Source organism: Protopterus annectens, chromosome 6.part0 (genome assembly GCF_019279795.1).
Source record: "Protopterus annectens isolate FY-2018-M chromosome 6.part0, PAN1.0, whole genome shotgun sequence".
Lineage (NCBI taxonomy): Eukaryota > Metazoa > Chordata > Ceratodontiformes > Protopteridae > Protopterus > Protopterus annectens.
Genome location: NC_056737.1, coordinates 832,008,505 through 832,021,212, shown reverse-complemented (window position 1 = coordinate 832,021,212; position 12,708 = coordinate 832,008,505). Strand labels below are relative to the sequence as shown.

At 44.9% G+C, this 12,708-nt stretch overlaps 1 protein-coding gene across 2 annotated transcripts in view; it reads left to right on the top strand.

Moving 5' to 3' along the window:
* ZFYVE21 (zinc finger FYVE-type containing 21) overlaps positions 1-12,708 on the top strand; it is a 777,981-nt gene that overhangs the window by 232,671 nt on the left and 532,602 nt on the right. For both annotated transcript variants that reach the window (XM_044074506.1, XM_044074507.1), the window contains exon 5: positions 4,536-4,627. In XM_044074506.1, coding sequence (XP_043930441.1) covers positions 4,536-4,627 — 92 coding nt within the window. The remainder of the gene's footprint in view (positions 1-4,535; positions 4,628-12,708) is intronic.

Genomic DNA, 12,708 nt, shown 5'->3' with positions numbered 1-12,708 from the left:
GAATAAATCCCCATTAAAATTATACCACAAATGTTAGCAGAGCACTAAAAACTACCATTAGGATGGTAAAGCACAAATTGAAATAAGCATAGGTGAGAGAGAGGGAACAGCTGTCAGGAAACTAAAAAATAATGTGTAGCAGTAGTATGAAATAGTCAGAAGTAGGATTGTCCACTCTGACTGTAAAGATATAGCTAATACACTTGCAAGTAAATGTAGCACTAACTTTACCCAAGAAATAGGAATTGATATTCTGCAAATCCTTTAGTCTCTGGTAGCCTCCAGTATCTTCAGGAAACATGTTCTAACCGTGTTTTCAACAACTAAAATTTCAACCTCTGTACACTTGGATAATAAGGTGAAGTGCTAACTTACTGAAAGCTAAAACCTGTATAGTTACTATGGCAGGCACCACATTAAAAAGCAAGAAGGTAGCTAGTGGTATACCCAAGTGCTCAGTGCTGGGACCCCTTATTTTTGTCATATACATGGTTGACCTTTAAACTGTGTTTACCCAGACCTTTGTCTAGTCCAACTTACTGATGACTGTAAGTTTAATATTGCTCATTCTCACCAGATATGAAATCACTGCAGCAAAAACTAAACCTTACAGATCAATGGTGCACAGAAAATAAGGCTAAAATTAAATGCAAAAAAAAGTGCAGCATTGGCACATTTGGTAACCACTCTGGTCTTCGTCTTACAGCATAACCAGTACCCCCACTCCACATTGAAACAGTACTAGAGGTCTTGGCACCTTGGTCAACAACTCCCACACCTTCGACCACTATGTAGCATCACTAGTCAGGAAATTATTCTATCTAGCCAAACTGATATTCAAAAGAAGTTGTCATCCCCCTGTACTGAGCCCTACATAGACCAGTTATAGAGTACAGTTTTGGCATGTATCTGTCCAAACACCTGAAAGGTAGAAAGGCTCCAGAGGTTTCTAAAGACCCTTAGCTCTCAAGGCAAGCTTGAAACCTTGTCCCCTACTCTCTTGTAGACTCCTGTGTCTTGCATTTTGTGCCATTAAGCACGCAATCCTCTGTGATCTCTTGCGCCTTTGTAAAACAAACTGCTCAGCAAGCTCTTGAGCTAAGGGTTTTAATCTCACCTAGCATATAAATAAACATGCTGAAGGGACAGATCATAGGAACATAAGAGGTTACTAGGCTAATGGCCCAGGGGGCCTAGCCAAGAGTTTATCCCCAAAAAAGAAACCTCGGTCAGCACCTGTCACCCCCATCAATGAGGGACACAAGTGGAACACATTTGTAGTTTGCCATCCACTCATCATGGTTGTGCTTGAAGAGGGTCAGTGAAGTACACTGTTTGACATGTATGGGAAGTTTATTCCAGAAACAGGGCAGCTTCTGGGAGAGAAATCTGTCTCTCCAGCAGGTTTAGTTGATGTCTCATACTAGATTTAGGCCTTTTGATAATGCGGGAGGAATTAGACTTACAGATTTGGAGCATCTCTAGTAGGGTAAAGTCTGATATTTCCCTGTAGATCACCTCTGAGCAGTCTGTACGATACTGAGTAGAGTCATAGTGATTTGAGCCTGTCCACATAGGACAGGTGTTGGAGACCATGGATTTTCTTTATGAAGTATTTCTGTGGCCTTTCCTGTTGGTGCAGATGTTTGGAGAGGTACATACCAAATGGGGAGTTATACTCAATTGTTGCCCTAATGAGGGAGGAGTACAGACAGGTAATAACCTCCTTTTTTTCTGGATGCAATCCCTTTACTTATGAGATGAGTCAAGTAAAAAGCTTTTCTGATCACTGCCACTACGTGATGGTCGAATGGGAGAGTGTTCTCAACCTGAATACCCAGGTGTCTCACCACAGTTTGTGTGCTTTGGGGGTTGCCTTTGATGTGGTAATCAGTAGGGGCCATGTTTTTGCTGAATGGTATGATGATACATTTTTTTCCATTTAACTTAAGACCGTGACTTTGGGACCAGTCGTTTGTTGCTGTGAGACCCTCTTGCAGTATGTTAACATCATTTGGGAAGTCAGTAACCGTATCCAATTTACAGTCGGCCACAAACTTGGTCAGCCACAGGCCTTTTGTCTTTGTCTGGACCTCTGAGAAGTAGATGCCAAACAGTAGGGGTCCCAGGACAGATGTTTGCTGTCTGAGGTGGAGGAACCTGTTTTGACCCTGTGGGTCCTATTGTTAGGCCACTTGGCCATCCACCCGATGATATAGGGATTTACGCCAAGTTGTGTTAGCTTTTCGAAGATGCCTGAGTGGAAGATTGTGTCAGAGGCCTTAGCCAAGTCAATGTAAGCTGTATGTACTGACTTTCCCTCATCCAAGGCCTTGTTAATGGTCTCAAAGAAGTGAACCAGGTTCTATAGGCAAGATCTGCCCTTGACGAATCCGAACTGAGTGGGGTCAAGTGCTTGGAGATTGCCTATGTTCTTGTTTATGAGATCCATGCTAATACGCTGTATTGCTTTACAGATCAAACGTGTCAAGCTAATGGGGAAATAGTTTCCAGGGTCAGTAGTGGCACCACCTTTGTACAAGGGAATGACAATGGCAGTTCTCCACTCTGCTGGAATGAAGCCTGTACTTTGGCTCTGGTTAAATAGAGTATCCAGGGGAGAAGCTAGTTCTTGCTGGAGACGGTCCAGAATACAGCCTGGGATGCTGTCAGGTCCCATGGAAGCTGTGTTCTTTGCCTTGGCTAGGGCCTTTAACACTTGATCTATGGAGATGTGAGGTGTGGGACAGGTATCAGGGATGTCGAATCGGCGTTTGGGGAAGGGGTGAAGTTTGTAATGAACCTGTCTGCTAGCAGGTTAGCTAAGTCAACAGGATCAGTGTAAGTGATACCGTTGAGTACTAATTCAGAAAAAACCTGGGCTGTGCCATGGAGGTTCCTGACATAACTGAAGATTGGTATTTCTGGAACAAATTACCATTGCCTTTAAGTGTGAAACAGGGACACCCTCGCATCCTTCTAGACAAACTTCATTGACTGGGTGGACATCTGCAGATATGAGGTAGATCATGAAGGTGAGTACTGGCCAAGTACAAATGATCTTTAAACTTGTCTTGCAATTACCATGAAAGCAGCTGCTTTATTCTGAACACTGCCTTTTATTTCTGTAATTCATCCCTACTGACCACTGCATAACCATGCCATAAATCAGTTCACCCTCATAAATTTGTCTACTAACTGCAATCTTTAGTACAGAGTAAAGTTTTCTGCTGCATGTCCCTTTTGTTTTGCAACCACATAGTCCCCAGTTTTATACTGTCCATTTCAGTTCCTGTTCATTGTATTTGCAATAACTTTTTCAGATCATCGGCTCCTTCCCCAGCTGTTCCAGCTTTGATGTAGATATGTGTTATTTAGCATGAAAATACTGTTGGTTGATGCGTTTGACAGTGGTGTGTGTCAGTTGTTTTTAACGTGGTCCCCACTAATTTATTTGCACTGTAATCTTCTGATGGATGAAGACTGCAATCGTACCTTATTGCTTTGTTGTAACTAACAGAACCCCCCCAAATGCTTTTTCCTTCATTCTGGCTGACCATCAAATCTCATTCCATTCAAACATTTGTTTTCCTGCCCTGAGAATTTCACTTTTGTCTCAGGGTGAGAGTTGTGAGGGGGTAAAGATGGGGGACACTGTGATCCAGGCAGCCACGAAGGTGCGTTATGCCAGCCATCCAAAAACCATCAGCCTTCCCCACAGCCTAATTATCCACTGAATGGCTCACAAATACCATCCTTCATGGCCATCCCAATTGGCAGCTGTGGGTCCACACAGGAGATCTGATATCACCACCCAGCTCCTCCTGTGTTAGACTCAAGGTGCAATGTATGGCTTACAGATTCTTACACCACTCCCAGTCCCTCAGCCTGCTAAGGAACTCTCAGTGAATCCCTCATTAATTTGGAAAGCTGGGTGTTTCTATTAAGCCTTCAGCTTCACCCCTCCTATTACGGATGTCATCACTGCAGGGTATCCAGCTCCCTCTCCATAATGTGTGCATACTGCCTGTCTCCAGCTTGAGACACAAAGCTGACTTCTCCCCAGTCAACAACAACAGCAGCTAACTGGGATCTAGTCTCCCTCCAGTGGGTTCATCAACAGGAGCCACTCACTGTCACCCCCTCCCCCTTGCCTGGCTCTGCCAGTGCCCAAGCCAGCTTAACTCTGGTCACTTGGGTCATACTCAGGGCTTTATTCCTTTATACCCCAGAGCTGGTGGCCATCATAACAGAATCTAATTCTGTTGCTCATACTGCTGCTGCTTTATTGAGGCTGTACTTGGATTACCTGATAACAAGTATAATGCAACTGTATTGCTTATAGTTTACTAATTATGCCATAGTTGATTGGGTTAGTGAAGTGTCATCGTGTTTGTTTCTATTTGGAGCTTTTTCACACTGGCATCTCTTCTATAAACAGGCCTTAGTTCAGTGGGACTAACCCAGTAAACAAAACATAAAATAAAAATAATGATTACTGTTTTTAATAGATGACTTTCTTGCTTTTCAAATAGGTCTCTCTTTCTGGATGGCGAAAACCATTATGAAGTTGAATTTTCTCGTATATCATCTGTCCAGATACTTACAGATGGCTTCACCCCTGGAGGTAAAAAAAACATCAATCCTTTTACACACAAATTGTTCTTTTATTGTTATATATAACTTGCTATTTTGCAAGTGGTGCTTCACAAACCACATTGTGAAGGGCATAGTAAAAATAAGATTCAAATGACAAGTCCCATGTAAAGTAATTTATCCTTGTGTATATATGTGTGTGTGCATAAATGCATGAAAGTTTTAAGCTGGATTGGCCCATGTTGGGTGGAATAATATGATCTTCTGTTAGAAGTTTTGTACTAGAAATGTGTGTGGTAATCCTTACTGTATGTGCAGCTGATGGTAGAGGCTGATAGTACTGCAGGGTACAGCAACAGATGAAGAAGTGGAGCGATTTTCAGATGCCCAGTCCACAGAATTCAGATGTTTTCACCATGACGTTTCTAATGTCATTGCACACCACTTCTTGGTAGTGATCCTGACTGGTCTCCACAGAATGATTTCTGGCCCCTGTACTCTGTTTCACCATGGGGGGTGGGGTCCAACTCACACTCCTGTAAAGGAGTAGATGTAAAGCTGTACCATTCAGGAAGTCATGAGGACCAGCCTGGCGAAGGGATATATCCAAGATTACTATTTAAGAAGCAGTTGAGGGTATTTAAGGAACTAAGCTATATGTGGGATGATCTTGGTGGTCAGGCAGGGATTGGGAGCAAAAGAAAAAAAAAATTCAATCACCTCAAACACAGCACTGTCTTTGTCTTCAAGATTGAAAACATGGTAGAATCTGAAGTTTCTGGGGAAAAGGTGGAAGGCTGCGAGTCAAATCAAATCCCTTATATCCATTACACTTGGGTATGCAGAGAGTGAGGCTTCATCATCATTTTTATTTAGTTCACCTCCAGAAGGCAATAGTGTTCAAACTTGTTATCTTAAATGGAAAGAGGAATATCCTTCTAAAATGTGGTATTTTAACCACCCCAGGGCTGATAAATTCCCAAACCTTTTTCTGCCTCTAAACTATGCTTTCTGACATACAAACACTTGGGTATCGCTTTTAGAAATGCAAAGAAACTGTGCAGAGCACAAGAGCAACACCAGAGGTGGTCAAGATCTGTAAAGCACATCTCAGATGGTCCATCTTTCATATTGTGTGTATGATTATTTAAAGTTGTTATAACTTTTTTTGGCAGATTTATGTGTTTTTAAACCTGTGTTTTAATTTGTGTTTAGTATGTGTTTCTACATTTACTGTGATATTGATATTTATTGAGCATCTTCTATTAATGCTCTTTTCTTAATGCACAATACTGAATATCTTTTGATGATGTTCCAACATAATTGGTAACACATTGTAAAACTATTGATCCTATGCTGTCAGTTTTCATTCTGTCCTCAGCTGTTGGGTTCAGATCTGAACCTTGGATCCGACTCAGCCGCTAAAAGCTTGTGGTAACCAAAAAGCTCTTGCGTTTCTCTCTTACCCATAATGCACCAACTCCTAACATACTTCAGTTCTTGTTTGCCACTTTTCGCAAAAAACATGGTCAGCCTTAGTGCTAGAGTTGCATTAAGATAAGTGTATTTTTTTTCTTTTTAATCTCTCTTTGCTCTTACAGTATTGTAATTCCTATTTACCATTGTTGGTAGGTTGGTTTTCTCATTTTCTGTCTGTTATATATGGTAGTGTAGTTCTAATACCATTGTTGATGTTTTCTTTTTTGCTTCCTGTACCCAATGTATATATTTGTATCTATAATATATACATATATATCTATATCTATATGTATTTATGTATGTGTGTGTGTGTGTGTGTGTGTGTATCTACTTACTGTCTTTTTTCCTGTAGTCTCCAGCTTGTCTGAGAAGAGACCTTCTGGTTTTAAAAAGTGTCTGAAATGTGGGTACAAATTGCCTCTTTCAGACACTCATACTCTGAGTCTATTGTTTAGGTCACAACAACTTCAAGAGAATTGTTCCATTTGCAAGAATTTCAATCTCAGGGCTCTTGTGGATAGGAAAAATACGCTTATCCTCAAAGGTTCATTGCCTTCTTCCTTTGGTGAAGCTATCTTTGGGGCTTAACCCCCAAAGTTAAATGTGAGGAGTCCATATCTAAGTCGCCTAAGCCTTCTACTTCCTTGACTTCATCTTCGGAGCCATCAGAGAAGAGATCAAAGTCTGATCTGAGAAGATCTCAAAGCTCCTCCCCTTCAAATCCAAAGAAGAAGAAACTAGTGAATGCTATGTCAGAAACCCATGTATCCGACTACTTTGGGTCAGATTATTTCTCCAAGGACCCGGTATTTCCCTACATATGATCCTGTGCCTTCCAGGATTCCATCCCCTTTTTTGGAAAGGTGCCGAACCAAGTCACCTTCCCTTGCTTCGTCTCATTCATCCAGGAGTTTGACTGAGAAAGATGTGAACACAATGATTAAGTTTCTCATGGCGCAGATTCGGATGGATGTATTACTGGCTTCTACCCCTTCTAATCAGGAGGCCCATCCATCTACCACACCACCACTTCTTACTTCTTCTCTGATCCCTCTGATTGCTTCAGATTCCCTGGATCAAAACCTTCTGGGTCCATCTGGCTTGAATTTGTAGAATACTTTATCTTTGGATCCGAAGCTAACTGAGTGCACTGGCTCCGACATAGTCAGATCTGGGTAACTGTCATAGCCGAAGCTTCCTTGTTGGGTCTTAGGTGTTGGAGTGTACTCCAAAGGTTTCAGAGCTCTCTCTGCACCTTGGTGCTTCGGCACTGGATAGCTGTGCTCTGACTTTCTCCTTGGGCAGATTGCTTTCACGGCAGGAGGAGACAGCAGTCCAGAAGTATGCCTTCTCAGCATTGAGGTCTTCCTGCTCTCCAGAGCTGTCTGCCTTCGAGGTAGTGAAGAGCATTTTCTGCTTTGACAGGACTGACAGATCCAACCCCCTTGGATCTTCAGTCTAGTTCTCAGATGTCTCTGCACTTGGAGCCTCATCATTCTACACCATAGGAATAGCCAGTTCAAGAACCCCAGAACACCAAGCAGGGTTTCACAATCTCATCCAACACTTCTCCGGAGCACCCCACCAAGGAAGTCCCTGGGAGGAGAAAGTGCAAGAGAAGGCACTTGGATTCTCCACAAGAGTCGGTCACTGAGGATACTGATTTTGATGAGGGTGAATGGTCCCCACAATCTCCTCAGGAAGACGTCTCATTTGGAGACATATTTGAGATCCTGAAGCAGAGTGGTGGTTTGACCCCCAGCAACCCTTCACTGGAGGAATCAGTATTTCTGGAGGCCTTTGGAGCTGGCCCATCTACCTCCTGGGTTACTCCACCCACCAACAAGCTTATTGATTTGGTCTCTCTTGGCGGGCATGGAAGGAGCCTGACTCATTTGAGCCAATCCTTAAGAGGCCAGATTGGATTTTGGCACCACCTGTCGGGAAGCAGTTTTGGAGTAAGGGGGTTCCCGTGGATGCCATAGTCGTGGCGGTGGCCACCAAGAAAGAGCTTGATGAGCAAAGTCCCTCTGCTCATCCCCTCTGAGAGGGAGTCTAGCGTGATGGATAGGTTTGGGAAGTGTTTCTGTGCTTCAGCTACTTAACAGTGATGGTCACTGAACTATTTGGCACATTTTACTAGGTTACAAAGGGACTTGATCAAGGAACTTTCAAAATCCCTTTTGGGGACCGGTACTGCTGAGGCTGAATTGTCTGTGTTCTCCCAGTTGGCTACCCTCCAATCCATTTCAAACTCATCCATGAAGCTTATTTCGCATGCAGCTGAAGGATCCTCAGGGGCAGCGATTCTATTAGGATGCATGCCTGAGTGCGCTTATGTGATTTTGCAGAACCTTTTAAGTACTCCCCTTTGATGGCAGTTCATTGTTTGACCCAAAAGTGAAGGACACATTATCCAAGTGTGAGAAGGACTTTGCTTTTTTTATGTAACATTTGTTTACCAGGAAAGTGCGACTGGGACAAAGCCCATTTTCAGAGGAGGGAGAAATGCTCCAGTTGGAAAGACCTCTGCAGTGGGCATATGTTTTTTGACTCCTCGACGATCCTTTTCTAGGAATCAATGAGGTGGTCAGAAAATGTGGTTTAGGAAGTCCCAGGGTCCTTTCCAGGACACGTGGAGAAAGTTCCCTTAAGTGCAGAGGTGGGAACTCTAATGGATGGCACTGCCCTTGCGGCATAGGAGACCCGCAAAACCAGGGGTCCAGAGATTCTTTCTCTGATAGACCCTACCAGTGCTCCTAAAAGGCAACCTAATTGTCCACCTCTGGAGGTCATCTAAGGTAGATTATGCCTGCACCAGAGAGCCTTCTATTCACTTCCATCTCCAGCTGTATGCAGGTATCTGCTAACAGGGGGAAGGGATCAGGTACTTCAGATTTTTTTCTTATCTGGGGATAATCCTAAATTATGATAAGTCTCTGCTACAGCCAACTCAAACCTTAGAATTCATAGGAGCAGTCTTCAACATGACATCAGTGACAGCTTCTCTTCCTCTCTAAAGAATACACACTGACAGATTCCAGGTCAGGAGAATAATTCTCAGTCTCAACATTTCAGTCCAGTTGATCCTTCAAACCTTGGGGTCAATGTCAGCTGCCATAATCTTAGTTCCTCTTGCAAGATTTCAAGTGAGAATTCTTCAGTGGATGCTAGTAACACAATGGTCGATTCTTTCCCAGGGCACGTCAACACAAAAAAGATTTACTTAGGCATGCAAGAGGTACCTCTAGTAGTGGATTCACTCAGATCAAGTTCTGTCTGTCCTTTCATTCTCCCTCAACCTAAGGCCATAGTTACCATGGACACTTCCCAGATTGGGTGGGGCAGGGATACTTTCTGGAGAGAACAGTCCAAGGCACTTGGTCCCACGAAGAGGCCAACTTGTATATCAATGTCCTAGAGATGACAGCAGTGCTCTTAGCACTGCAGGCATTCCAGGACATTCTCCTTTAGGGACAATTGTGATTCAAACAGACAATATATCTGTAGTTTGGTACATCAATAAACAAGGAGAGGACTAGATCTTACCCTATGTGTCGAGAAGCACTTAGAGTGTGGCAGTGGACATTCTCATCCAACTGCTTTCTCATGGCAGTGGACAATCTCATCCAACTGCTTTCTCATAGCAATGCACATTCCAGGGAAGTCCAGCATGATAGCAGATAAATTAAGCAGGTCCATTCGTCTACCTCACGAGTGGTCTGTCAACATGAAAGTGGCAGAAATGATTTTCTGCCAGTGGGACCAGCTGTACTGTGAATTATTTTGCTTCTTTCCTAAACAACAAATGCAGCAGCTGCTTTGCCCTAATCCCCTTCTCAGGGGGAATCACTGAGGGATGCTCTACTTCACAACTGGCCCCCTGGTCCACTTTATGCTTACCAACCAATTCCTGTAATTCCGAAATGTATGCAGAAAGCTACCAGGTTGAAGAGCCTAGTCATTCTCATTTCACCTTACTGGCCTCGTCACATTTGGTTCCCCTTCCTATGGCCTCATCTACTTTGCCAGCCTTGGATTCTGGATCCGATTCCCGACATCCCTTCACTCTGCCAGATATGGTTCATCCAGATATCTCAAACTTCAGGCTAACAGCATGGTTTCTCCAATTCTGTTAATAGCCAGACAACTGATGCTCTCTTCCCCTGCATGTCATATTTTATCTTCCCGTAAGCCGTCTACAAGAAAGTTTTATACAAGTAAGTGGAAAAGGTTTGTTTTCTGGACAACAACATGTTCCCTTTTCAGCTCCGATACATAACATACTTGATTTTTTGGCATTAATGTTTAATGAATGGGCAAGCTTCTCTAACATTAAAGTTCAAGTTAACAGCAATATCAAAATTTCATACTGAATCTGAAAGTTTTTCTTTGGCCTCTTCTAAAATTTATAAACCATTCCTGAGAGGCACTCTTCTATTGAGACCCCTGTATAAAGATCCTAGTCCACCATCGGATCTGAACTTGGTACTGCAGGCCTTAATTCATTCCCACTTTGAACCAGCAGCTAAATGCGATCTTAAGTTCCTGACTTGTAAAACTGTCTTTCTAGTAGCCATTACCTCTGCCAGAAAAATTTCAAAAGTTCAAGCACAGTCATCGAAACCTCCCTACTTGATCTTTCATAAGGATAGAGTTGCATTACGTACCAATGCTTCTTTCCTTCCCAAGGTGTGTCAGAATTTAGTGTCACTCGATCCTTTAATTTGCCAGTATTCTTTCCTAAATTTGCAAACAAAGGTGAATATATGTTGCAGTTATTGGATGTTCACAGACAATTATGTTTTTACTTACGTAGGACAAAAAGAAATCAGGAAGACAGATCAATTGATCTGAAGTAGTTAACTTCATTTGTGCATCAACCTATAGGAATCTGATCCGACCTCGGATCCGAGCCGGCAGTTTTCAACAGCTTTAGATCTGAGCTCCAAGCTCCTCCCCCTACCCATAATCCCCTGCCAACCCTGACTGACCTCAGGTCTAGTTTGCCGCGGTTGACCAACAGCAGCTTGATCTAGAGTTCCAGGCGTTAAGAGACTTTTTTGTGAGAAAAAATTTTTCCTTTTCTTCTCTTCAGATTTTGGTTGCGAGTGTTTCCAGGTCCCTCTTTAGTTTAACTTTATATTTTTTGTCATTTACCTCCCCCTTCCTTCGTGGTTCCGTTAGGGTTGTGTGTGTGTGTTTGGGGCCTAATGTGTGTGGTTTTCACTTTTAGTTAAAATGTCTGAGGCCTCAAAGCCGTTTTTCTCCTAAGTGCACCGAGTGTTGGTCATAAGCTGTCCCCGGTGGATGGCCACACTCTGTGTATGTTGTGCCTTGGGGTTGAGCACCTGTCTTCTGGTTGTTCCATCTGTGCAGCATTCAACCCCAGGGCACTCAAGGACCGGAGGTCTAAGCTGATTCTGGCGGGTCTTCTGCCCCCGGATTCGGCTTCTACTTATGGTCCTCCCGTGGCTCCCGCTGTGGCTGCGGCGGCTGCCACTCCTGCTTACCTCCCCCCGGCCGGGACTCAACCTCCCACCTTAGGCCCGGAGGAGAGGGAGGTCAGGAAAGAGAAAAGGACCGAGAAACACCTCAAGCGGCGGGCCGAGGCCTCTGCTTCGGCCCCCCCGGCTAAGCAGTCTTCTCCATCCAGGACTTCTGGGTCTCCTCCTTCTCGGATCCGGTCCCCTTGCTTTTCACCGGGTCCTGAGGAAGAGGAGACCCGATCTCCTTCGAGGTCATCGAGGCGACACTCCCGTCCCGCCTCGGTGGCCTCATCGAGATCAACCCGAAGCCTCACGGATGCAGATTTGGAACGGATGATGAGAAGATTTCTCCAGGCCCAACTGCAGATGGGAGTGCTCCTGCCTCCCCCCCCCCTCCGGGGGAGGGGGGAGCTCGACCCCTTTTTTTTGCCCCGATAGCTCCTTCTCCGTCCCGCTTCCCGGGCTCAGAGTCTTCGGAGCCGGGCAGCCTTGGAGCCGGGAGTGTGTCGGCGCCGATAGTCTCAGGTACTTCGGTGCCAACACTTCCCTCGAGTCTGTCGGGTCCATTTTCTTCGGATCCGAGCTTCGGATCCGGGGGTATCGGTATGCCTTTGGCTGCGTCCAGGTCTGAGCATACTGGTCCGTCGGATCCGATTGCTTCGGTGCCGGCCCCGATCCGTCCGATCCGAGTGAGGGTCTGCTTTCGGATCCCATTGAGAGCAGCTCTCCCTTGGCATTCGACGTGGTGGAGAGGGCCCTGTCGAGAGATTCCAGGCCCCCGGCTCTTGCCACGGCTCCACCCTGCACTCCTTCTCTGTTGGGCCCGACTTCCATCACCCGGCCCCAGGGACAGCCTGCTCCGACGTCCCAGGTCGTTCCTTTGGAACAAGACATGGCTGGTGGGACCTCCTCGGACAGCCCCCCCCCCCCCGAGGAGGTTCCTCACAAGCGAAGGTGCAAAAGGAGGCACCTGTACTCCCCCCGAGTCCTTGACTGAGGACACTGATTTGGAGGAGGGAGAAGGCTCCCCAAGATCACCCCCCGAAGATTTCTCATTTGGTGACATCATGGAGATGCTCAGGATAAGGGGGGGTGGTCTGCCCCAAAGCCTACCTCGGACGAATCCGTGTTCCTGGAGGCATTT